The sequence below is a fragment of the Cyprinodon tularosa genome, unplaced genomic scaffold (genome assembly GCF_016077235.1).
Source record: "Cyprinodon tularosa strain WSP-4 unplaced genomic scaffold, ASM1607723v1 ctg514, whole genome shotgun sequence".
In the NCBI taxonomy this organism is placed as follows: Eukaryota; Metazoa; Chordata; class Actinopteri; order Cyprinodontiformes; family Cyprinodontidae; genus Cyprinodon; species Cyprinodon tularosa.
In genome coordinates, this window is record NW_024039246.1 from 143,047 (window position 1) to 170,723 (window position 27,677).

A 27,677-nucleotide genomic window follows, 5' to 3' on the forward strand; every position below is an offset into this window, starting at 1 on the left:
AGAGAGTTAGTTTCTAAAACAGACATGGCTACAGGTTGATGCTAACATGTTTGTTAGCTGTCAGAGTTATGAGACTAAAGTCAAAATTTTGACTTTAATCTCAGAATTCTGACTATTTCCCCATATTAAACTTAGATAACATTTAAAAATCAGTATTTTTTTTTTCAGTGGCCCTAATCCTCTTCCGTATGGCCCTAATACCCCATCATACATAACAGTTTAATTTTTTTCCCTCATCTCAATGTTTTTAGAAAAGGAGACGTTTAAACAACGTCACTTCCGCTGGAGTGGGCGTGTCTTAATCTGTCAAACTAACCGAAGAAAAACAAAAACAAACCGAAGGCTGTGAGGCTCGGTGGACGGTGAGTGGGCTGATTACTAACCTAAACGTTTCTGGACGATATAATCAGTGCATATGTCCCAGAAACTGTGTGAACCTCAGTAGCCACCGATATGTTTCCCCCTTTATCAGCCTGGAGATAAGAGAAAACCACCAAAGTACTGAGTGTGCCGATGCGCTTTGTCTTCGCATGTTGCAGTTTTTATGGCCCGTTTCCTTCTAGAAACAGCCGAATGTTCTGCTCTGGGCTTTTCCGTTTTCACTCTTGGTTGTATTTGTTACAAACAGCCTTATTTAGTCTGCCTCCGTCCTCCAAATCCCAACAGCCTCTGCTTGGCTGAATTGAGACGAATTCGCCAAACTCTGCAGAAAAAAACGACAATTTAATTTAAAATTGCTTTTCACCAATAAATTTAAAAGAGCACAATGAATATATTACCTTACTTTAGATTATATATCAGATGTATTTTTCGGTCTTATTTATTTGTCGATGCTTGCTATTGTTTTATGAAAAAGGAAGAAAAATATTTGAAATATATACAATACCAGTGGCCCTCTTTAGAGGGCAGCAGAGAGCGATGTTTAAAGTTTAACTTTTACTGTGAAAAGCAACTACTGTGTGTGTTTAACAAAATAATCAATACATTTTTGTTTTCCTTTTAAAGATAAGCATGTATCTGTTTGTACATTACAATGTCAGTAAAGTTTATTTTTTTAAAGATATTCAAACAGCATAGCCAATTACCATAAGGTAAGAATCTAGAAAGAAATCGCCCATGCATTTATGTTTAGTGGAATTGATTACTGCAACAGTGTCTTCATAGGTTTGCCTATAAAGTCCATCAGACAGCTGTAGCTGATCCAAATGGCTGCTGCCAGTGTTCTTACTAGAATGAAGAAAGTAGAAAACACACTGCAAAAAACTATATCTTGATAAGTAATTTTTTCTTAAAATAAGTGCATTTGTTCTTGAATTGAGGAGATAAAAGAGACACCTTGCCAGTGGAACAAGACAATTTAGATTTAAAATAAGAAATCACAATTCCATTCTCTTATTTCAAGTGAATACTATCTAATTATCTCATTTTAAGAGTAAAAATACTGATTCCATTGGCAAAGTATCTCATTTACCTACTCAAATCAAGGGTAAATACACTTAATTTAAGAAATTTTTACTTTTTTCTAGATCCTTTTTCCAGTGCATCAGGTTCTGAAGTCGCTGGTGAAGATTCTCAGTCATCCAGGTCATAGTCATTCCAAAAAAGTAAAAAAAAAACAATCCACTTTACTTTGCCCAAGTTTGAAGATGTTTTGCTTCCCATCCAGGAAGCTTTTTCAATCAATTGACATTTTGAATTGAAAAAGCTTCCTGGATGGAAATTAAAACTTGGAAACAAAGTCTAGTGGATTGTTTTTTTTTTACTTCTTTTGTAAGTTCTAAAGTTCTTCCACTGACTCCCTGTAGCTCAGAGAATACTCTTTAAAGTCCTCCTACTAGTCTATAAATCACCAAATGGATCATCAACTAAATATAGCACATTTGTTGTCAGTGGATCAACCTCCCAGACCACTGAGGTCTTCTAGTTCCAGTCTACTTTGTACACCCAGAACTAGAACCAAACAGCATTTAGTTCCTATGCTCCATTTATCTGGAAAAAAAACTTCTATTCGAATGTAAAAGAGCTGAAAGTCTAAGTTCTTTTAAATCAAAGTTAAAATCCCATTTGTTTAGAGCTGCCTTTGACTCTTAACTGAGGTATCATTATTTTGTGGTCTGACTGTTTTATTTGCCCTACTTTCTGGTTTTTTTTTTTCACTTGCTTTTATTTTGCTGCTGTTTTTCAGTTTAATTTATGTAAAGCATTTAGATTTTTATTTTTACTTAATTGTGCTTTACAAAAAAAAGCGTGCCTTGCTTTATTAGAGAACCCTACCTAGAAGTGATTGCAGTAGAACTCAATTAGGTCAAAGTAATAAATCACAGTAAACCAGTTGTCAGAATAAGCTAATTTTTAGTGTGTGTGTTCTTAAAACATATCTACTATAGAACTCCTAACGTTCTGTTTTTGTTTGTCATTATGCTTTGCCACCCTGAAATTAATGGTGTCCTGACTGAAAACGTCCTTAATGTGCCCCTGCTTTTTTAAAAGGGAGCAGGCTGTTTAACTCCATATACATTGTTTTTTTGTTATTTTTTTAGTTACAGCGAGAGCACAGATGTTACTTTAACTTTTTGTTGTCATTTAATACAGGCTTCAAATAATCTAATGTGCAGCTCATTTGATCTGTGTTTTCTTTGTTATCATGTATAATGAGCCCAACTACATCCATTTTCATTTGAACCTTAAAAATAAACCTATATCTTGATTTTTTTATTTTTTTCCCCCTCTCTTTTTGTTCCTCTTAGCAAGGATGGGAACTGGAATTTGCTGAGCTGTTGAAAACATTCTTTCCTCTGATCTACATCTGAGGTAAGGAGCAGGGGGTCTTTAGGTAGCAGGGTTCTCCAGGATGGAGGTCATGGCACGTGTTCTTCACTGTTGAATCACATTTTACGAAGTGGATTTAAACACAACTTTGTGTTCACATCAGAGGTCCACCATCATCACTCACCTTTACTCTCCCCCTCTGTATATCTTATGCTACGTTCACACCAGACGCAGCAGGCACAGCAGAAGCTGCGAGTTTACATGCAAAGTCAATGGTTGACGTGCGTCAAGGTGCAGCAAAAGGTCCCGCAGCACGTTTTGAGCAGCAGGCGCAACGCGTCTGAGCAGTTGAAGCAGCGCGTCGGGCGTGTTTAAGCATTTGATGCGCGTGACGCGCCGCAAACGCACCGCTGCTCGAGATGGAAAATTTTAACTTTTGCTGCTCGACCCGCCGCGTCAACCAATCAGAGAAGCTGATCTGGGAGCTGGCAGGGAGACAGACACATCGCTGATGACACAGAGCGCTGTGATCACTCCTCTGAAACAGTTTATTGACGCATAAATTAACTTAAAATGCAGAAATCTGCCGGCAGAAAATGTTCGCTTTTATTATCCTGGTGCCTGCAGTTTGGATTATTTTGATAAAAACCACCTATCAGCCGCCGCGGTGAACCGCGAGGAGGCGACCTGGCCAGAGGCTGCTGTTGAATGGGATTTCTACTGACAGCGCACCGCTGGTATGTGGGGGTCTGAGCGCCTCCGACAGAAATAATATTAGAAGGCAGGATGGTAATCTGGATGAACTGACTGCACTGATTAAGTTTTCAGGTGGACTTTCTCACTTAAAAACATATTAAAACTACTTTATTCCCACTGATCACAGCAAATATAGCTGGCAGAGAAAGGTAAGTGAAGCTCCGCAAAACGCGCGTCAGACCCACTTTTTCACCGCGCAGCCAGAGCAGCAAAGCTGCTTCAGCTGCCCGTCAGAATTAACTGGTACAGGCAGCAAAAAGGTAGCAGCAGACGCGATTTTGCTGCTCCTGCTGCGTCCGGTGTGAACGTAGCATTAAGGTTTCATCAGGACAATAGGTGACCCATGTGAAGCTGGTCAAAGGTCATCAGGAAATTGAAATCTGAGCAAAGATTCTGTACTGTCATGAGTGCTGAGCAAAAAATTATGATAAAAAAAAAATTATCAAGATAAATATGTCCGTGGGGTTGCTAAACTGATGGATGAATTTAAATATATTTCTTCACCTGCTTTGTTTTCCTATTGTTGTAAAGGGCTGTGGTTGTTTAGCTGAGCAGCTCCAGTGTTTCCTCCTTTATACTGTGTGCAGGCACCGTGCACAACCTTTTGTGTCAGTTTATAATAACTTTAAAGGAAAGCCGTTGGTGCTCTTCTAACCCTGAGGACGTTTCAGCAGGCAAATCTGCAGGGAAACAGATGATAAAGCCCTCATTGTTGTGTTGGTGCAAAGGCACCTCTAAGCTATGACAGAGCCTGACAGATCAAAATATAAGCTATATTTAGGGTTTTTAAAGTTTAAAAATTATTAATTATTGCTGGAATGTATTAAAAATATAGTATTTTATAATTTTCATATTGATGTTTCTGTGATTTATTAAATATATAACAGTATTTGGACTTTCTAAATGTATTGCAGGGTTTCAGTTCCCACAAAGCAGCTGCTTTGCTTTAATGATTATCCTCCTGAAAGATGCAGTAGGAGATCTTTTCTGACGCATTTTTTACCATGTGGCTTAAAGATCTCCCCACAGCCGCTTATCAAGCAGTGAAATAAAAGGTCTGGAGGTGAAACTGAAATAAATACAGTGAGAAATTAATGTATACCTCAACCAAGCACAAAAGACGGTCCGTTGTACACGATTGGTTCCTGACACGTCAATCATGGTCATCTGCTTGTCCCTCCCCCCTGTGCCCGTACCCTGACACATGAACAAATGGGTAGATTTGTCCTGCTTGTGCAGGACGCCATGGCTGGAAGCTAGCCACTGTTATGCTACGTTCACACCTAAAGCAGCAGGAGCAGCAAAAACTCGCGTTCTGCTTCATTTTTGATACTTGTACAAGTTTAGTTCTGATTCGCGGCTGAAGCATCTTTGCTGCCCTGGCTGCGCGGTGGAAACAGTGGATCTAATGCGCGTTGGGTGGAGCTACCCCATCCTTTCTTTGCCTGTAACAATGGTAGCTATATCTGCTGTGATCACTGGGTAAAAAGTAGTTTGAATCTGTTTTGAAGTGAGAAAGTCCACCTGAAAACATGGTCTGTGCAGTCAGTTCATCCAGATTACCAATCAACAGCAGCCTCTGGCCCGGTCGTCTTGTTGCGGTTTGCTGCGGCGGCTGGAAGGCATCTGCCGAGGCCGACTGGGGTTCAAGGAGACAGAAGCAGAGACACAAAAAGCAGCTGTATTTGCCTTATGTGCTTGGTAATTTTAAAACATGAAACTTTGTGCATCCTTTATCACTATTTAAAGTCAGAATTTTGTGTGTTTGTGTTACAGCTCTGAAACGAAAACTTATGAAACTTTTTCTTGTTAAGTTTCCTTGTTGAGTTTGAGAGCTTCTGATCAGGACAAAAGAAATTCTTGGTTGACATCATGTCTAACCTTCAAACATCACAAAAAAAATGACAGCAGACTTTAGCTGCACTTACTGGGTAATTATATCCAAGGAGAATTCCCATTTTTATCTTTTCTGGATGCGTTTGAAGCTGCTGAGCCATGGATTCCTCTGATGAAGAGGAGGAGCGCACCTTCATCCGGGTCCTCAGTGAGAAGTATAACCCAGAGAACTTCCCCTATGGCCAAGGTGTGGTGGTTCTGCCCAGCCCTCCAGGATCCCCTGTTAAAGGTAACGGAAAAGGCCTTAATATTTTATACCTGATTGAAAGTTCTACATGAACCAACTTTTGTTCTCCTTGGTTACAGACCGTCTGTTCTTGCCCAACTTTCTGGTTCTGAATGACTGTGGGATCAGTAAAGCTGGCAACAGGTCTGATATTGAAGCTTTCTGTGCTCATGTGCTAGAACTGGATTTGGCCTACAATCAGTTAAATGACTGGGGAGAGGTGAGTCTGCTTCAACACATTCTAAACCCCTTAGGAATAAAAATAGTACGTTTTCCCAATAACTAACAGAGGGCTTTCTCAAGAACCTGCCAGTCATCTTTCCTGAACTGACAGGGAACTCTCCCGAAACTTCTATGGAGCCACCAAGGAGCTTTCTGAAAAAAGAAAATTAAAAACAATCCACTGGACTTTGTTTCCAAGTTTGAAGACGTTTCGTTTCCCATCCAGGAAGCTTTTGCAATTAAAAATGTCAGGAGTAGCGTTGTGTTTGAGTATGAATTTGCATGTTTTCAAAACAAAAACAAGGTTTTGTTGGGCTACTATATAAAACCTGAAACTCATTCATTAATATCTTCAAAGCCAAAGCAGCACAAACGAAAATTTTTGCTTCACAAACCAGCACAAACGGAGCTAAGTTAATCGACACCCATTTCGTTCGATGACCTCTAGAAATACCGTAAATTCTCTAATATAGGCCCGGGCCTTTATTTCACTCAAGTGCATCGCGGTCCAGGCCTTTATTGGATAGAGGCCAGTATTAGAGACAGGCCTCTATTGCTATTTGAGCAAAACAGACTACCAGTGGAATGAATAAAAATGAGATTTTGTGTCTATTTGAACATATAAAACACTAGGTTCATTTATTGAAAAAGTACCATGTCTCGCTTGGTTTGAAGTAAAAAATAAAATAAAAAATCCTCCAATTCTGTTTAATCCTCCTCCTCAGTTTCCTCCTCCTCTTCATCTCTCCCTTTAATCTCCTCATCACTCGCGCTCCTCCTGTTCTGCTGCGTGTCTGTTCTCTTCCTCGCACAGACGGGCAGCACTCAGGGCCTGTCGTCCAGCTGCGCAGGGCTGTGGTACTTGTATGTTACTTACTACCACAAGTATAATGTTGAGGTATGCCCAGAAAAAACGTTTATAGCCCCGGCCTGTATTAGAGACCGGCCATTATTTACCTCCTCTGACAGCTAGACCGGCCAATGTTAGAGACCCGGCCGCTATTGGAATACAGGCCAATATTAGAGAATTTACGGTATTTCTTTATATCTTTAAAACAATAGCGGCACAAACGAAAATTTTTGCTGCTCAAACGTTTGACACTAATTTTGTCTGATTTGAAGGAGGTGAGGGGGCCAACTTAACTCAGGTGAAACTCACCCCTCCTATAGGGAGGGTGGGGGGTCGGGGCACAATGTCAAGGCTGTGCTTCCATTAAATGCGCTTCCCTTATATGTTAAGACTTGTTTCCAATTTATATTTTAAAACCACGGGAAGGCTAAATTAGCGTTTCTGAGTTAATACTCGAGCGCTTCTGAGCTTTCTGTCATTAAAAACATGCTGGATTTGGAAAAGTTAACAGGCCTTTCGAAATGATTCCAGCAGTCTTTTTGACCTTTGGCATCTTCTTCAACGTAATCTAAGAATAAATACGAAGATGTCTGCTGTTCAGGCTGTGGGAGGTTATGGGAGAAAAGGAGATTTATTCCAGATAAAAGGAAGGCTAAACACAAAGTTAAGTAAGTAAAGTTCATTTAAAGGTATTGTGGAGGATTTTCCTGAATTTTTGAAAAGACCCGCCCTCTCCACTTTTAAAAAAAAGTGCACTTGCACAACCCTGCACCCAATTCCGAGAGGGAATGCCTATTAAATGCGTGCAAGAGCGTGCATGAGCCCATTTCTCCTGGTGCACGCTCTGTTTAAAAGTTGCTGTTTGCATTGCCCATACAAGCTTACTTTCCAAAAGAAGATTTGCAATTTTTCCACTTTGTCAGACTCACCGACGGTGAAAATGGAGACAAACTCGTAGGATGGCCTTACGTAAACATATCACCAGAATGATTGACAATTAGGAGGACCACTTATTTTGATGTTCCAACTGGAAGAAGAACATCCTGCACTATACCTTTAAATATCAAGGCTTAAAGGGGATCGAAACATCTTATTCTTAATGTGTGCAAACCATTCTAAACAACCTTCAACATTTCCATGTGGTTTTATTGGTTTACATTGAACCAGACAGAAAAATCCACACGCAAAAAGAACCTCCTTCACTATACATTTAATACTTATGTTCCTAGAACTTACAGGAACCTTTTCCTCAACCCCAAATTAACTTTCCAGGAATAACCTACTGGAAAGTTTCCAAAAACACAACTGATGTTGGAAACTTTACAAAAAACTGAGAACTGTACAGAATTTCTCATGTTTTTTTTGTGTCCTTAGTAAACTACCTAAGAATTTAACTGTGACTGTCTTTGTTCTTGCAACAAAAATACCTTCCTTTACTCCTCTAACATGGTGGGATCTCTCCTCAAACTTAAAGGAATAGTACACCCAAAGCATGATTAGCCTTCATTTTCTACTCACCCCCATGCTGAACAACACCCTGGAGTACTTTTTTGATATCTCAAATGCATCTGGAGATCTGGGAGGCTTCTTGCTGTCTGCTGACATTCAAATAATGGAGGTCTATGGCGCCCGAGACAGAAAGGTCCATAAAAGTCCACAAAAAACGTGTCAATATTCCTCCATACTGCTCGTCCAATGTATTCCAAGTGTCCTGAGTGGGTAGCATCCAGAATTTACTCGAAACAAAGTCATTTAGAATGTTTTTAGAGCATAAACAGTAGTGTATAGGATTTCCTGAAAGCGCGCACCTGCGCGATCACGACGCTACGGAAGCCGGCAGACCAAACCAGATGAAAGTGCGCATTCAGATTCTCCTCTGCCAATAATGCAAGCGTAGAAGAAGAAATGTGCTGTTTACCTGTGCAAAGAAAGAAACAACAAAAGAAAAATGTCTGAGGACTTCAGTGTTGAGGAAGAGCATGAGTTCTTTGCCGAGCTGAATGCGCTGGTTTGGTCTGCCGGCTTCCGTAGTGTCGTGAACGCGCATGTGCGCTCTTTCAGGAAATCCTATACACTACTCAAAAAAGTACTCCAGAGTGTTGTTCAGCATGGGGGTGAGTAGAAAATGAAGGCTAATCATGTTTTGGGTGTACTATTCCTTTAACAGGAACGTTTCCTGATCTTAGTAGTTATGAACCTTGCATGCCATTTCCAGGGATATACAGGAATTATCTTGTAGGGAACTTCCTATATATATTCTTTTAACATGTTATTAACCTTCCCAGAACTTAACTGTGATGTTCTTTGATGATTAAAAAAATTTTTCTTGGATTTCCTGGGAACTTTGCCAGAGTTCAACTATTAGAATTCCTCACAAAGTCCTGGCAAAATAAGACCTACATGTCTTGTATTTAGGGCATTTAAAATCATGAATAGCTTCATTACCATTGGAAAATTAAGATAGAAATATATTTCCTAAAAATTTATATTACATGTCCATTCTTTAGATGTATATTTTTGCTTTAATAGTTTTTGGAAAAGGCCAAACATTCTCTGAAGAACCCAAAATGAAGTTAAAATCAAATTCTTGGAATAGGAGTCTTCATAAATATGAATGATATATAATAAAGTTTGATGCCTGGTCCAAATTTGTGTTTGTTTTGAATTGTGGTCCGACAGATTAGCACCATCGTTTCCAGCATCCCTCGCCTGGACTTCCTCAACCTAAGCATGAACCCACTGAGTGGTGTGCAGCTGCAGCCCAGCGTGGCCGACGTCTTCTCTCGCGTTCGACGACTTGTCCTCATCAACACACAAGTCAGCTGGGACACCGTGCACACACTCACACAGCACACACCAGAGTAAGAGAGGCACATGCAGATTTTCCCGGTAGCGGTGCTGAAAGATTTTTAGGTTTTTCACTCTGCACTGTCATTTCTTCACCCTGCCCAGGCTGAAGGAGCTCTTTCTGTGCCTGAATGGCTACGACACAGTGTCAGAATCCCAGGCATCCTGCCCATCACTGAACCTGCTGCAGATCACAGGCAACCAGCTCCAGGACTGGTCCGAAGTCAGGAAGTTCGGCCTGCTGTACCCCAGTCTGAGCACACTGGTGCTTGCCAACAACGGCCTCAGCTCTGTGGGGGACACCAAGGAAACACTGGAGCATCTTTTCCCCAACTTGCGCAGCATCAACCTCAACAACTCAGGTTAGTTTCTCTGTGCATGTTCAGTTTTTAGGGAGTGGTTCAAAGAAAGAATGAGAGCGGGAAACAAATCCTTTTCCTTTTCAAACGCAGGTCTCAGTAAGTGGGAGGACATTGAAAGGCTGAGCTTCTTTCCTAAACTGGAGGACGTCAAAGCTCAGGGGATTCCGTTATTACAGACATACAGCACCCAGGAGAGACGCAGCCTCCTTTTAGCACAGTTAGTTAAACACTCCTTCTAGCATCATGGCTGCTTTTCATTATACACTTTATGATGTAAATATTTAATGACCACGTATCCCTCCCCAGACTGCCATCCGTGATGGTTTTAAATGGGAGTGCAATTTCCAAAGGGGAGAGAGAAGACGCAGAGAGGTTCTTCATCAGATACTACCAGGACTGTCCTCAGCGGGAGCTTCCTCAGAGGTATATATTTTACACCAGTCAATGTTTTATCCTAAATGTACCAAACACTGAAAGGTAAGATCTGAAAATTGGCTTGAAATATGATGGACATGTCTCCTCATTATGTTTCTCACCCACGAAATCTGACCGTGCGGAGAGTTTAGGACCCTTTTTTGTTCTTTTTATTAATATTTATTATTTAAGTGTAATTTTTTTTTTTAGCACTTTGATTACACTTATGTGCACTATCGTAAATATCTTATATTTTTTGATTATACATATATGCTTATTACCTCCATGTCTATGGCTTAGAACTAAGGATGCACGATATTGGGATTTTGGCCGATATCTGATATGCCGATATTTTAAAACTCATGTAGCCGATGACCGATATCGATACTGATGTTAAAGCTGGACAAAAATAAGTAATCATTGAAAATAGCAGTTTTGTTATCCATTTCTGACACTTTGAAAAATAATATACTCAAATATACACTCACCGGCCACTTTATTAGGTACACCTGTCCAACTGCTCGTTAACACTTAATTTCTAAGCAGCCAATCACATGGCAGCAACTCAGTGCATTTAGGCATGTAGACATGGTCAAGACAATCTCCTGCAGTTCAAACCGAGCATCAGTATGGGGAAGAAAGGTGATTTGAGTGACTTTGAATGTGGCATGATTGTTGGTGCCAGAAGGGCTGGTCTGAGTCTTTCAGAAACTGCTGATCTACTGGGATTTTCACGCACAACCATCTCTAGGGTTTACAGAGAATGGTCCGAAAAAGAAAAAACATCCAGTGAGCGGCAGTTCTGTGGGCGGAAATGCCTTGTTGATGCCAGAGGTCAGAGGAGAATGGCCAGACTGGTTCAAGCCGATAGAAGGGCAACAGTGACTCAAATAACCACCCGTTACAACCAAGGTGGGCAGAAGAGCATCTCTGAACGCACAGTACGTCGAACTTTGAGGCAGATGGGCTACAGCAGCAGAAGACCACACCGGGTGCCACTCCTTTCAGATAAGAACAGGAAACTGAGGCTACAATTTGCACAAGCTCATCGAAATTGGACAATAGAAGATTGGAAAAACGTTGCCTGGTCTGATGAGTCTCGATTTCTGCTGCGACATTCGGATGGTAGGGTCAGAATTTGGCGTCTACAACATGAAAGCATGGATCCATCCTGCCTTGTATCAACGGTTCAGGCTGGTGGTGGTGGTGTCATGGTGTGGGGAATATTTTCTTGGCACTCTTTGGGCCCCTTGGTACCAATTGAGCATTGTTGCAATGCCACAGCCTACCTGAGTATGTTGCTGACCATGTCCATCCCTTTATGACCACAATGTACCCAACTTCTGATGGCTACTTTCAGCAGGATAATGCGCCATGTCATAAAGCTGGAATCATCTCAGACTGGTTTCTTGAACATGACAATGAGTTCACTGTACTCAAATGGCCTCCACAGTCACCAGATCTCAATCCAATAGAGCATCTTTGGGATGTGGTGGAACGGGAGATTCGCATCATGGATGTGCAGCCGACAAATCTGCGGCAACTGTGTGATGCCATCATGTCAATATGGACCAAACTCCCTGAGGAATGCTTCCAGCACCTTGTTGAATCTATGCCATGAAGAATTGAGGCAGTTCTGAAGGCAAAAGGGGGTCCAACCTGTTACTAGCATGGAGTACCTAATAAAGTGGCCGGTGAGTGTATTTTCATATGCTGATATCAAATTGATTTTTAAAAACGCTGTATCGATCTATTTTACTTTCAAAATCTCGTGAAATTTCATCGTTCTGTTACAAACTGTCGTGATATTTTGCAAATTCTTGTGAGATTTCATTAGTAAAATAGATTGATGCTGCATCAATATATCAACATATAAAAATATGGCAACATTTCGTGAATTTTTGGGGGATTTCGTAGCATAACGATGACATATAGCAATATTTCATTAGTAAAAGAGATTGATATGGTGTTTTTAAATGGAAATATATCAGCATATGAAGATATTGTGATATTTTAATTTATTAATATTTTTTCCCTCGTCTTTAGAAGTTTTTAAGTCTGTAAAAAAGAAGTTTTTGAGGAAGAAGAAGTAGTATTTATTTTTTTTTATTCAGTTTTAAGGCCGATACCGATAGGGGGCCGATTATATCGTGCGTCCCTACTTAGAACCTTATCTTCATTTTACGATTCTTTTCCGTTTGCAACATTAATAGGTAGGCCTGCAAAAAATTATTTTGCAAATCATGGAATCTGTAAGTTATTTTTTTTATTAATCGATTAATAATCTGATAGACAAAGTTTCTTTTTATGAAATTAAACCAGGTGGAACTAAAACTTTTCCACTTGTGCACTTGTGGAGTTCTGGACAGAGCACATTGAAGGAGAAAACTTTTTTTTTTAATCCTAAATACAAAATGTTTTTTTTCACAATTTTGATATAATCACTGCTCTAACTGGGTTTCTCTGTCAGTTAACAACATATTTTACAGTCTCTATACTCCAGTTAACAATTAATCGATCACTAAATTAGTTGAGGATTATTTCAATAATCGATTAATCACATTTAATCTGATCAACTGTTTCAGCTCTACTAATAACATATTTCCACAGGGCACACACAGACACTAGTGATTATGTATATCTGCTCATTTGTTGACTTATTTTGTTTTTATGTGTTTGTGAAGCATGAAGCTTTTACAGTAGTCACATGGTAGGGTAAAAGGTTAATTCATTCAATAGTAGTAGAGGTTTACTATCCCATATCTGATTGGATGGGAAAAAATGGATCTCGAATCAAACCTTTTTGCAAGTCACACCCTTTGCTGCACAATTTGTGTAGAAAATACATAACACACCCTCTTGTTGCATGTGCAGTTTTTTTTTTTTTTTGCAAAAGTAATTAAAGCTCCTTAATTGGATTATTTAAAGATCAGACCCTAACAGTTTTGTTTTTTTCTGTATTGGGTAAAACCTTTAAAGACTTAATGGGGCATCTACACTTTCATTTTTGGGAAGTGTTATCCAGGGGTTGACGTTAAAGATTTTTACCAAGTGACTTTCACATTTCATTTGCCCAGAAACAATTCTTCCTTGCCCAGTATAATGTTTGATAAATATAATTCCTTATATTCATTTTTGTATATATTTATCAATGAAACATGTTTGTTTTTTAAATGTTTTTTGTAATTTAGTATTTTTTAAGTTTACCGGTTCCTGGTGTGTATATGCATGCGTCAGATAAAGAACTCAATCCTACATTACCGTGTTAACACGCTTTTCAATCCTTCCTGCTCATTCTTTTCAAACTAAACTTTGCTTTAAACTGTTGTGTGCTTGGAAAAATATAAATTGAAATGTTAAAAATAAAAAATAAAAACTTGACAGGTTAAGAATTTAAGATAAATCACAAGACAGAAGTAAATGTTACAAATGAATAACTTTTATTTTAGAGTCACGGTATGTTTATACAAGATAATACTATTAATATAATGTGACTTTTCTAGAGAATCATTATACAGTTATTTTATACAGGGTTTCCACAGTCTGACATAATTTCAGAATTCCCTGACTTTTAACTGACTCAGGATCAGTTTTCCCTGATAAAATAAATGCAACAACAAGACAATAATAATAACATAACAGGTCACCAATTTAATATGTTTAGCTCTATAACATCTGGTTGAACTGTAAAGTGCCTTGAGATGACATGTGTTGTGAATTTGGCGCTATATAAATAAACTGAATTGAATTGAATTGAATAACATTTAAATGCACCTCTCCAATGTCTGAGAGAAAAAAATTAATGAACATTTTTTTAATGTATGACCTGCATCACTGTACAGAAGACTGCCATATGATAGCGCTTTCTAGCTTGTTTGGCGTTTTTAGTAACTACATAGAATTATCGCTAGATGGACAAAAATCACGCCATCTGGCGGAAAATCACCCGTCTTTTTCAATCACGCGAGAATGTGTACAAAACAACAAAAATGGCGCCGGCAACACTTGAGGGTTGTTTTCATCGAATGTTGGTGATTTTAAAGTAATTTTGAGTGATAAATAATTTTTGCCCGGCGGGCAAATGCAATGAAATTTGTACTCTCCCAACAATAATAACTGATCAGGCAATGGTTAACATCGAGCCCTGTTATCGGAGCCTTGAATTAAAAAAGATTCAGTGTTTTTGCCAATTATTTGCACCAGGGACCGTAGGGAGGAAAAACCTTTCTTTTTGCACTTTTAATATTTAATAAAAGAGTTTTTTTTTTATCTGCTTTTGTCCAGCTTTTACACCTCAAAGAGCTGGTCAAAGGTTTGAAAGGATTTAGTTTTGCTACATCTGCTGGGCTACTACCGGGGTCAGAAACCCATAGAGCCACATGAGGCTATTTTGATCCTCCAAAATGACTCTAAGCTCATGAAGCTAAAACATGAAAATTAAAAACTCAAATATAAACAGAAAATGAGGGCACTGCTGTATGATTATAAAATAAGTTTTCAGAGATAAAATCTTATAAGTTATTTTTTTGTTGTTGCCTTTAAACAAATGTCATTTTGTTGAATGATGCTGAAAATGGCTCTGATTTGCAAGGATTTCTGGTCTATTAACACCGTCTGTACCTGATACCCCCAAACCATCTAAAACCTTTGATGTTCTTCAATGCTTTTTATTTGGGATGATCACGACAGATATCCCACGATTGTCTCTGCTGTCACCTGCATTCCACTTAACCTGAGCAGAATGTTAAGGAAGGTGTAGCCCCAACGAAAGGAAACTAACCTTTGGGAGACAATGCGCCACTCTCTGGCTGCTCAATGAACTCTTTGTGCTGGGAATGCTCTGATTGGGAATCTGATACAGCGTGTAGCTGTAGCTAGATGTTTTTTTCTTTTATCGACCCACCAACGCTGTCAGCTTCAAGCATTAAACTTATGAGGTCTAGAATTGGACGTCTCTCTCTGACGCTGCAGAAGATAAGCAGTAGATAAAGTATCCCCCTGGATCAGCCGAGGTTTTAACTTATTTTCTCTACATATCATCATGTCTCTGTTTGGCGCTGGAGGACCTGGTTTGGTGGCCAGTTTTTGGTGTAGGTCAGAAGGTCAAGGGGTGGGCCTGACTCCCAGTGGGTGTCACGGGTGTCGGGCTAGCTCATTTATCAAGAAGCTCACAGGTATCCCCTTTCCTTTCCGGTAGGATGGATCTCAGGTGAATACACTCTTAAAAAAATAAATAAATTGGTTCAGCCATTTAATTCTGATCTTTAAAACCTCCACTTTGACAACATTAAGAAATATGTTTACAATGTGCTCTTTCTGCTGCACCAGAGAAATGAAACATGCTAAGAGCCAAATAGGTATGAAGTGAAACAACGATCCGGATAAGAGGGGAGACAAGAATGTTATGTAGTTTATTTTACAGCAGGGAGGCCGATATGACGCATTTATTACAGGATCATCAGAGGTCTGATGGCCCAGTTAAATCAGCTGTTGTCATTCATGGTTGAATTGGGTCAGACAGAATAGTCTGTTACTCATCTGTAGCAAACAGCCCTGCTTTAGTAAGTTATGCTTTTTAATAAAGAAAAAATAAATAAATACCAGGATGTCACTTCATTTATTCACTTAAGTACATTTCTAAAAATGATAGCAGATGTTGTATCATGTACAGAAGATCTTCTGTCCATTCGACAGCTTAATGACTCTTTAATAGGGGTGGAACGGTTCACAAAATCCACGGTTCGGTTCACGGTTTCGTGGTCACGGTTTTCGGTTCGGTATATGTTGATTGTTAGCCTGACATGTTGGTCGTGTTGCTGTTAGCATAAACAAAACGTGTTGCACAATGCTTGCACACTGTTGAACTTTTATCCCCAACTTTCTTTCCGCTGTCATCGTAGGTCACTCTAAATGCAAAGTGGTCCCATACAGCAGACCTATAAAGTGCTGCTGGCGCGTCTTCCAACTCCTTTTCTTTCCCACTCGCCATACCCACACAATTCTCCACAACAACTGATTTTTTCCTGCTACACCCGGCTACACTGCTTTGCTTCTTCTTCTTCTTGTTCTTGTTTACTACTGGTGGTTGGCTTTGGTCGCAGTACCGCCACCTTCTGCTCTGGAGTGTAAACGCTTTGCCTATGAGAAAAAGGAGCAGCGCATGAATTGAACGCAACACACGCGAACCGAACCGAGGCAGTCGAACCGAACGGTTCAGATGGTTTTCATAAACCATTCCATCCCTACTCTTTAAGCACTGAGTGTTTTTATATCATTTTTTTAAATCTAATTTTGTGTGTGGGGGGGGGGAGTATCCTTTTTATATGTTTTTATCTTTACTATCGGGCAGGTGAATTTATCTATCTGTCTGTCTGATCTAATCTAATCTAATCTAACCTATCTGAATATAGCCTTATAGGATTTAATCAGTATATGTTAGTTTATAGATAGATGCGCTGCCAGCACAGGAAGACTTTGTTGGTTGGGAAAATAACTGCGTGAATAGAAGACAGAGTCTGAGTTTCAAGCTGGATGTTGGATCCATCCAAGTGTAACGAAAATTGAGAGCTCGGCACCAATCTGAGCTGGACAGAGTCTCCAAAACCAGATCCTTCTCCTCAGGATTTCCTTCCCATTCTAGTCGAAAGGTTGAAAAGCTGACATGTTATTACCTGCAGCAGTCTCTCACCGTGCCTCCTACCTTAAATTAAGTGTCTTGTTGTAGTTAAATGACTTCTGTTAGAAAGGAGCACTTTGTGTCTACTGCAGCCTCAGAGGAGGGTTCCCACAGTGGCCCATGTGTTCTGGCCAGAGCTCTCAGGTCAGGGGGTTTGGCTTTGTGGAAAAGTTTTGAGTGGGGAAGTGAAATTGGCTTGATTGGACCAGCTGTTACAGTCCCTTTGAAAGCACGGCCCTTTTCTCCTGGATTTTATTTAATCGTTCCCGGGTCTTTATCTCAAGGTTTGGTTCCCCAGAGACGGCTGAGTGCTTTCTCACGGCAAGCGAGAGGTCGGTGGTTCTGGGGTTTTTGGGGTATTTTTTTTTGCTCCTTCAGCAGAAGTAGATTTCCTTTTATCTGCTACCAAAAAACAACCTGAGATCAATTAAAACTAAAAATCATTAAAGATGAAATACGTGAATTGAAAAACATTTTTATACATGCAAAGTCAATATTCCATGTTAATCGACCAAACAGAAAATAGAAAAATAAAAGAAAATTCTCAAATGTTTACAAAGTTAGAATAAATCTCAGGCGTCACTTCATTAGTTCAATCTAGTTTATTATATCTTGTCACCTGGTGCAACCAAACTTGCTTGCGGACCTTCCGCCACAACAATCCCGCCCCCTTGATAAACCAATCACATACACTTTGTTCACTCGTGTAACGTCGGGCACCACTCGGTTATAACAGCCGTTTCCCTACGACTTTAAGGCTGATAAAGCTGATTACAAATTTACAATCAGTCTAACCGATCCCTGATATGTGCTGCCGATTTTTAAGAGGCCGATTCTTTAGGCTTATATTGCTTTCTTCTCTTCCATTTACATGATAACACCAAATTTATAACAAATGTGACAAGTTTCATTTAAAATATGGAAAATGTATTAACAAATAAAAGAAAACATGTTAATAATACATTGAACAAGGCACAGATGCAGAATCAGAGAAAAGGCTGCAGGTATTGGTTGATACCAATACAAGAAAAACCCATAATATCTGCCAGCCAACATATCAGTTTGCCTTCAGTAAAAATAAAAACTTGAAATAAATTCAGCTTTTATTGCAGTAGCATGGTCTCACTCTAAACAGCTCAGAAATGTTCAGATTTAAATTTGACAAAATTCTTTCAGTAAAAAAGACTTTAATCCAGAACCATCCAGAACACTTCAAGTGGAAAAGTTCTAGTTTTACCTGGTTTAATTTGGTAAAAATTCTGCTTTAAAAAAACTTTTGCTGTCCAAAAAAAGTTTTTTTTTTAAATTATCGACAGATTAATGGATTTGCGAAATAATCGTTAGTTGTAGCCCTACTTATTAGCTTTGCAAACATAAAACAATTGTTAAATAAAGATGAAGTTCTAAGCCATAAACACGGAGGTAAAAATTATATATATTAAAGATATTAAGATAATAATGATAAATATTTGTTGGCAACCATCATGCTAGAAATAAAAAGAACCAAAGCATTTTTCTCCAGTTAATTTTTGCTTTTAAATGGATCAGGGTTTCTAGGAACTTTATTAAAAAGACTTCCTCTTAACTGGGGTTAGAATATTTAAAGACACAAAAACACAGTAGCCTCTAGCCCCTTTTCAAATAAAGGAAGTTGCCTCAGAACTTGATAAAAAACAGTTTTTTTTCCAAATATTGATCTTGGATTAATCTGCAAATGTATTTATAGCTCATAATTATGGAAGTCATAAAAATTGAAAATACTGATTGATAACCATTTAGTGCCTATTAGACTGCAAGATTCCTGTGAATATACTAGAACTTTAACTGGAACTGAGGGCTTTGGTCTGACAAGACAACAGAAACCCAACTGCTGAATGTTATTTAATGCATGGATACATATTCTTAGAAAGAGGAAGCCCTGTGTGATTTTTAAAGCTTCTTTTTTTGTAAGAGAAATGCTTTCATGCATGAATCTTGAAACTTAGTTTTTTTTCTTTTAGGCACTTACTAACCTTCCCCCCTCCTGCTCACTGTTCTGTTGCAGGTATCACATCCTTGTGTCAAAATATGGTAATTTGGCCCCTCTGGTAGAGGTGGACCTGAGTCCCCGCTGCACCTCGGTGGATGTCCGCTTGGGGGACCGGGTGGAGCGAGTCAGTCTCCGCTTGGAGCAGACGGTGGGTGACCTAAAGAAGCAGCTTAAAGGTCTGCTGCAGCTGCCAACAAACGGGATCAGGCTGTTCCACATCGACAAAGAGATGAGTTCAGTGTTCGGACCCGAGGAGATGAAGTGCAGCTTCCGGGCCCTTCACTCCTACAGCATCCAAGACGGGGACGAGATTCTTGTGGTGCCCAAAGTGAAAAACCGCTGCAGCTCCTCTGATTTCTGAGAAAGGGCTCTGTAGCTTTGGATGAGAAATTAAAAATCTAACAGAGACTAATCTTTAATTTAGTAAAGGTTTCTCAGTGCTGAATGTAAGTGGAGATATTTTGTTAAAACAAAAAACAAAAAGAGTTGCACATTGAAGCTCTGACCTTAAATAGCTTTAAAACTACTTTCTGACACTTGGCTTCCTAAACAGGCTTTTTTATTTTTCTGTAAGATGTGTTCACAGTAGATTCATCTGCAGGTATTTGAACCATGGGGGAATTTTTGCTTATATATTCAATCTATTTAAATATCATCCTGAAGCTTATTTATTCCAGTAGTGAAGATAGATTCTACAGATTCATTACATTCAGAGTGATTTTATCAAAAGTATTAACTTTAATTCTGGCTTTTACAGCTAATGGAAAACTACCAAGTTACAGAAGATTTGAAAATTACATCAGAGCGATTAAAAAGACTATTTACAACTAAATGTTTTGCTCAGACATCAAACAGTGGCACAGTTATAGCTCACAAGATATTATTGACACGGATGTTTCATTTTTTTTATAATTGTTCTGGTTTCAATCAAAAAAAGTAACAAATGATGAGGAAAAAAATAATATAGAAGTTGTAAGACTTTTTATCAAAAGAAACACTCCTATAAAGGTACAATTCAATCAAAACAGATACATTTATTAATTAAAATGAAACAACAAATCCCAGTTTATATTTTCTTACTTTGTTTATTTTTGTTTTTATTACAAAAACCAAAAGTGCATTGGTTATTTCCTCCTGGAGCCAAATATTTAGTTTAAAGTAATAAATAAATAAATCCCCCATGGATCAGATAACAAGCATTTAATGATGTAGTTCAATCTCACATCAGAATAAATAAATTATTTACGTCTGCAATATTGAGATGATCTTTAGGACAGCAGCTTCAGACTTTAGGGTGTTTAAAACAAAGACTTGCAGCTTTATTTGTATTTTTGAAACGATAAACTTATCCAGTTTACTTTCAAAAAGGCTATTAAAAGAAAACTTTTATAAAATAAACTAGATAAATGCACAGATTCTATTATCTAAAACAGATTAGATCCAAGGCTAAAAGTTAGAAACCTCACACTGCTGCACTTTGCAGAGGTTATTATATAAATGCACAAATGCAAAACAATTGTTGATTAAAAATATAAAATAATAATATTATAAAATTATAGGTAGAGATAATATATAGATATATCATATAGAGTTAATTGTTATTGTATTGCCCTTTGTTCTGTTGCAGTCATCAGTTTATAAATATCTGATAACTTATCTGAGAATAAAATATTTGAAAACAGAAGAAGTTGAAATGTTGCCTCTTAAAGCCAACAGTGAACTTCGTCCTGCAGCTGGGACTGCAGTCAGTCCGAATGGAGCTTAAACAAGCATTTTACACAAGCTTTTAAGGTTTTTGTTTTTGTATACACAGCGGAAGCTTTTATATCTGATAAATAATTCATGAATTACATTTCTTTTCCATTTTAGAAGTATGCCACTCCGTGGAAAGCTCTGTTTGTCTAAAATAAGCTGAGCAGATTTAGAGTTAAACATACTTTGCTTAGTTTAGTGCACAAGAACATATTGTTGCTCAGTTTTCCTGGTTACCCAGATCAAATGGTTTGCCATATCTGGGTACCCTGGGATAACCTCCAGCAGATGCAGAAATGCTGTTTGGGGTAAAACAGAGCACACGGTTCCTGCCCTGTGGAGCCGCTCCGCAGGAAAGACGAAACTTCTCCGAAGGTAGCCCAGGTCTGGGCCGGACGCTCAGGTTACCGCAGGCCCTCAGGCTGTCGTGCTCATGAATGGAGCCGCTCTGCCTGCTTCGCACGGGCAGCTGAGAAGCGCAGAGAGCCTTGTCTGTATAGTAACCATACACCAGGCGCTGTGTCAAAGAGACTTCCGCTGCGTTTGGGATTGACCGGCTTCAACCGACAGGATTTCTCACCGATTTCAGCTCAGACTCTGTTACATCCGTCTCAAAAGAGCTGTTGGAGGAAATAACTTTACCTTTAAGTCGTTATAAAAACTCTGGTCCTGCATCCACGCTTCCACAAACGCAGCACCAAAAATAATGTGTCATAACCTTTTGTGTACGATGTTTATAACCCTCACTGCTGTACAGGATCACCTGCAGACTTCTGTCTCTCAGATATTACCATATTTCTTACCAAGTCTAAAATTCCACAATATAAGACGCTGGTTTTTACACTGATTGAAAATCCTGCATACATATTATCCTCTAAGTCTTGTGTGTTTTATGGCTCTTTAATCTTGTCATAAATCTACTAGACTAGTCGTGAAAACTTAGTCGTTTTGATTTTTTCCCCCGTAAATAAATGGTCTCCCAACTGATCCATATGGGCACACAGCGTAACCATAAGATACCTTTGTAAAAACACCACAGGCCGTCTCCAGGTGGACTCAGTTGACCTATATAGTTTGTTCATACCATTAATTTATCATGTTTCCATCCTAATTCCATTTCCGCCCTGCAAGCAAACCCTTTGGTCTGATTCTACTGAAATCTTAACGCATTGTTTTTTATTTTTAGTGTAGTTGAGTGTTTTTGTGAAAAGTGGGGAAAAAATACCATAGAAAAGCTAAAATTGTGAGTGTTTTTTTCTTGAGCATTGTTTTTAATCTGTTTCTAGATCTTATTTTGATTCAGGTTGTTTTTTTAGAATAATTGATTCTTTCAAAAGAAGGTCTCTGGTTTGAATCTTGAGCAGGGAACTCTGTTTGGAGTTTGCACGTTCTCTCCTTGCATGTGTGGGTTCTCTCTCGGTCTTCTGGCTTCCTCTCCAAACAGCCCTTAGGTGTGAGTGTGTGCTTGGTTAGTCTGTCCCGCGTGTCTCTCTGTTGCCCCATAATGGACTGGACAAGGCCTCTAGCCCTCCGACTGTTGAGGGTGGGCACCATCAGGTGATAGGAAATGCAAAACGAACCCTTTATCAAACTAGAATAACTAACCAACCTTGCATCCCTACATATTGTTTATTGGAGTTTCATAATCGCGTTTACATTTCATTAAAACAGGAGTGGAGTATTTAAACTTAATTTGAAAAACTACAAAGGAACGATGGAGAACTTTTTTAAAATGTGATCCTTATCCTGCATAGCAGCGAGGAGAACAGTCATCTTCTGTTATAATTTAAAGGGATATTTCAAATTTTTTTATGGGAGTTTATAGCAAGGAACATGTCAATATCTTACCTATAAAAGATTAGCCTGGGTGCCATTCCGACCTTAGTCCCACCCACAAGGTTTGAGGATGGGAAGTTCGGTCTGGCTCTGCTCCATAGTAGCGCGAGTATGATCGCCCACCCTCTGGCGATCCAATCAAATTGTCAGGGCGGGCTTTATACGATGATGGACAGATGATCAACAGTAACGTAATCAACCACGTGACCAAAGCGCGCTTGGGTGACAACAACAATGGCTGCCGCTGGAGAGTTGAGGTGAGTAGATTCTGCTATTAGGTCTGTTCTAGAAGATATTGACAGCAAATTAATTTTTAAAAGAGGAACAGAGAAACACGATCAAGGCTCATCTTCTTATTTTCATTTCATTTTCATCTTCATTTTTGTTGACAACAACTATGCATTGCTTAAAATACGTCACGCACTCCGTTGCTCTTATTGGTTGTAGGTCTATCCAATTGAGTGCAGAGGCATTTTTTTCCTGGTTCGTTCGAAACACGCCCCATAATCACAGCTCTATGGAGCAGTATCAGACTCATATTCTGACTAGAATTGAGTCGGACTACGTCAGGCTAATAAAAGATGGCAGAAACAGACTAAAGTTTAGACCATGCAGCAGCAGTACTAAAGGCTCGTTAATGCAGTAAGGGAACCCAGATAAACCTTTCCTTACTTGAAACCACCATGGTGATTAAACACAGTAATGTTTTTCTCAGGAAATACTATTCTAATGGCGCTACCAACATTAAAGGGACACCTGATTTTTGTAACTACCCGATAAATTTACTCATAGAGAAAAATTTACCTAAATGGTATGGAATTAAATGGAAATTAGAAAGGGGGGGCATCATTGAACAGTTTGCTCAAATGTTTCCATGATTTAGTAAAAGGGTCTTTGTTGATAATGACCTCTTAAACATGTCTCCTGTATGGAGATACTACGTTGCCCAGTTGTGCTTTTGATTTGATCCTCCATCCTGAAAGCTCTCTGTGACTCCTTTGATCAATCTCATCTTCAGTAGTTTTCAAACCGATCAAGTAGCTTGATTGTCTAGTATTTTTTTCACTTTAACATAATTATGTCCCCATTAAAACATTCAGGAGCTTAAATTCTGTCTGTATTAAATGCTGTCAGTATGTTTACTATAGACCGCTGTTTAGTATTAAACATCTAATATCTTGGTTTTATTCTAAATATTGACAGATTTACACTATTTTGTTCATTTTAATATATTTTGGTGCTTCTTTGTGTAATTAATACTTCACTACATATTTTGTTTTATAGATACTCTAATACCATTGTATGTGTGTGAATTACTCTGGTTGTTACTAAGATCTGATTCCAACTTTTAATCTCTTAAGTGCCATTAGAAATACATTCCTGGGAAAAACATCACTACTTTCAAATCTTTTAAAATGTTTTAGTCACAGTTCCTTACAGTTTAAAGTCATTTTTTCTAAGACGCCTAAGAAATCCCGTCGTTTTCAATGCTTTCTCTGGCTGGGTGAGCATATTGTAGAAATACTTGTGATAAAAGACAGTTTTTGCTGCTTTTAGCTCCACAAAACAAAACTCCTCAAAAACTCCTCATTTCATAATAAAAACTTAAAGGAATGCATGTAAAATGTGTGCCTTTATATGGAATAAAGAGAATGTCAAAGAATAAAAAACAGGCCGGATATGGTTGGTTTGCAGGAACTCTCCTCATTATGAATAAAACATCCAATAGACGTTAAAGTGCAGCGATGGTGCAGGAGAGCTTCCTGCAGAAAGGTAAATATTAAAAGCATGGTAGCATCTTTAATGCCTTCACACTGAGGCTTTTCCAAATTTGCCACAATCCAGCTACTTTCCTGCAAATTGGTGTTTAAGATGTTGCTCCAGGGAGAAGGGAATATAGCTTTATTGAGTGGTATGTTTGCAAAAATATTCTCTCTTGTTTATGAATGTGTGGTTTACAGCATGATGGGCACTGGGCTTTTATAGGGAAATGGATTTTCTCCTGAGAAAATAACTAAAATGTTAATTTGTTGGATTTCATTTTAGATATGAATTGAAAAAGGAGTGACTTTTTCTTTTCCGTTTGATTTAATTGATATATAATGGCCTGTTTGCTGATATTCTGACATCCCTAACGTCTTACTTTAAACACAGGTGAAAATTCAAATATAATACGCACATTTGGCTTTAAATGAAAAAGGTATATGTTCATAGATCTGTAAAAATATCCACCAGCTATTTCCAATCCTGCTCTCGTCTAATCTGATTGAATTTATCTTATTCATAACTTATGTTTTGTGATAGAAAAAAAGGATCTACATACTATATTCATCCATTTATTACCACAAAAAAATTAATTACTGCTAATTAATTAGAAAATCCATTTGCAAAGAAATGCACAACTGATGCACTTAGTTCTGTTTTTTCTTTATCTTTAAAGTCCAGGTTAAGAGTTTATAATTATCTCAGAAGTTAGGCTGAGGGTTTGTCTGTGTGATGCTCTTATTTTCTCTAAATTTCTCCTCTTCTTTACTTTGGTAATGCTCTGATACAGTTGTGAGAAAATGTTCCCTTTCTTTCACCTCCTGGATTGCTCCTTTCACGCGGACCAAGTGTAGCAGGTAACTGAAGCTGCGTTCTCTATTATTGGTTTAAATATATAATGATGAGTTTGAAATCCGTTTTTTTTCATAATAGTTTCCTTATTTGTTTGCTTGGTTTTCATGGCTGGAATTCCTGTTTGATTTAAATAAATCTATCTTTTTCAGGGATAAAAAAGATTTTTTTTATATATATATATATTTGCAGGCATTTCATTCTAATATTTGCAAAATATTGCCATCCTTGACTTCCCGCCTTCAGCAACACCAAATACAGATCCTACTGACAGATTTTTAAAGAATTGTTTAAAAAGATTAAACAAGTAATGCAGTTTTCTTTGTGCTGTCTGGGGAAAAATGTGTTTTTTGTTGGTTGTTTTTTAACTTATTTCAGCATGTGCTTTCGGTTTTTGTGGTGGATCTCGACACTTTAATTTAGGTTTGGTTTCTTGATATAACGATGCTGTTTCTATGTATGTACTGTGTAATGATGCTTTTACTTCTAAATAAATAAATCATGAACTGGTTTCAGCTTTTTTTTTTAAAGTTCAAACAGAAAACATCGGCCATATATTCATTACCTCTGCTGCCATTTGTTCTTTGTGTAACAATCTTGGTCCTGTTGTTTTTCTCTAAGTTTTCAGTTTCAAGTTCATCCAGGTTTTTCTTTGTTTTTTAGCTTTATTGGTGTTTCTGGATTCATTTAAGTTGCTTAGGTTTTTCTGTCTGTCCTCTGCTGCCCCCTTGTGTTCTTTTCCCTTTCCTTCCTCATCAGCTCTAGTCACACCTGCTCCTTATCAGCTCGTTAGTCCTACCTTTGTTCAGTCAGCCATAAATACACTCCCTCTGCAGTCCCTCTTTGCTGGTTCCTCGTCTTACTTCTTCTCACCCTGGCTCCTTGATGGTTTTCCCCTGAGGTCTCCATGGTTCTGGTTTGTGTTTGATTTTTATGTCGGATTTTTGGATACCTGTTTTTGCTGCCTGATCTCTTATTAAACCTTTTAAGAACTCACCTCTGCCTGTCAGCCTCTGCATTTGGGTCCTCGTTAAAACCTCCAAACAAACTGAATGGTTCAAATCATCAAACATATTTTGAGTTGCATCCTTTTTTATTTCAAACTACAGAATATTGACCCATATGGTGATTTGTTTCCTTACTAATTAAATAAACCTCAGTCAGAAGGTTTGAGTTTACATTTTAACAGCGACATAATTCCACTGCTATAAAAGTTAAGTCTATTTATTAGGCTTTATTATTTTGTTTGCTGCTGTGTAGGAAAACAATCTTTAAATGCATGGGTGAATAAGATTTCTTTAATTTTACTTGGAACCGGTTCTTACTTGCCAAGTAAATATGCATTAAAGGGAACCAAAAAAAAAAAAAAGTTTGAAGGGTTTTTTTTTTTTTTTTACTCACTAAAAACAGCAAAAATGAGAGAAAAAATAAGTTGGTTCAGGCAGAGAACGTCTGTTAAGAAAGCAGCCATTCTTATTTTACTGCTTATGTAAAACAGATAAGTGCTGCAGAGACAGGCTGGTCTAGTGTTTGCCTCCATGTTAAGTGGACTTTTCCTACATGCACACTGAAAGACGAGGCACAGATCGGCACATTGCTCGTGTTACGGACACATCGTACAAGTGATCAACACGCATCGCTCTGTTTCGCAGGCTCAATGCTTGGCTGTGGAGGAGATGTAACGCTGCAGACCTTCTCTGGTTCTGCTGGGAGGGGGGGTTCATTCCGTATGTGTCGAGGGTATCCTGTTTCTGGGGCATTCCCTAACCCCCCCACCTCATACTGATCTAATCCTGTGTGGGATACCTATACCACCCACATCCACCCACTCTGTTTTAACTGTCAGGATAACTCCTTTAGAATAGGGATATAAGAGGGATTTGGTCCCTTTTCAGTCCTAAATGTAACTCTAATCAAGTCACCGGACTCAATCAGTGGAAATTACTTCATTTGCAGCTTTGGTTATCCATAAATCCTCACACATCTAGCGCCACCATGGGGTTTAAAGTAAATGTCATGACATTTATTTAGTGGACTGGCCTGACACTTGATATTCGTGATTTGTGTTGAAAAAATAATTCCCTTTAGGAATAAATCTTATCTTGTCTTTATCCTCAAATTTGAAGTAAAAGATTAAAACCCTAATCCAATAAACTGTTTTCTTTCAAAGGAAGTTTTCATACATCCATAATCACTTTAGTTCCAGTGTTATTTTGAAAATGTTTTCATCTCATTTAAAGTAACATAATGACTTTCCTTTTTCAGGAGATGCGTAGATATTGTCTTAATAACATGTTGGCGAATCTGTGTTCCTCTGCAGAACTTAAAACAGTCACAAAACAGTGTGTATATATGTAAACATACAGTATATACACACTGTTTTGTGTCTGTACATACTATGTGTATACTACATATACGTGTATATA

General features: G+C 38.4%; 1 protein-coding gene across 1 annotated transcript; it reads left to right on the forward strand.

Moving 5' to 3' along the window:
* Positions 1 to 289: 289 nt before the first annotated feature.
* On the forward strand, positions 290 to 19,545 carry LOC119795560 (tubulin-specific chaperone cofactor E-like protein). The gene is made up of 9 exons (XM_038303623.1): positions 290 to 363; positions 2,750 to 2,811; positions 5,511 to 5,650; positions 5,728 to 5,867; positions 9,399 to 9,580; positions 9,672 to 9,928; positions 10,019 to 10,145; positions 10,235 to 10,351; positions 19,063 to 19,545. Exons 3-9 carry the CDS (start codon positions 5,521 to 5,523, stop codon positions 19,406 to 19,408), a joined length of 1,299 nt encoding a protein of 432 aa, XP_038159551.1. The 5' UTR covers positions 290 to 363; positions 2,750 to 2,811; positions 5,511 to 5,520; the 3' UTR covers positions 19,409 to 19,545.
* Positions 19,546 to 27,677: the final 8,132 nt, after the last annotated feature.

What these genes read in the sequence shown, in the direction of transcription:
- LOC119795560 (XM_038303623.1), top strand. Translation starts at nt 5,521, where the DNA reads ATGGATTCCTCTGATGAAGAGGAGGAGCGCACCTTCATCCGGGTCCTC. An exon ending in CTCACACAGCACACACCAGA is followed by an intron (nt 9,581 to 9,671) that starts GTAAGAGAGGCA and finishes CACCCTGCCCAG; the next exon opens with GCTGAAGGAGCTCTTTCTGT. An exon ending in CATCAACCTCAACAACTCAG is followed by an intron (nt 9,929 to 10,018) that starts GTTAGTTTCTCT and finishes TTTCAAACGCAG; the next exon opens with GTCTCAGTAAGTGGGAGGAC.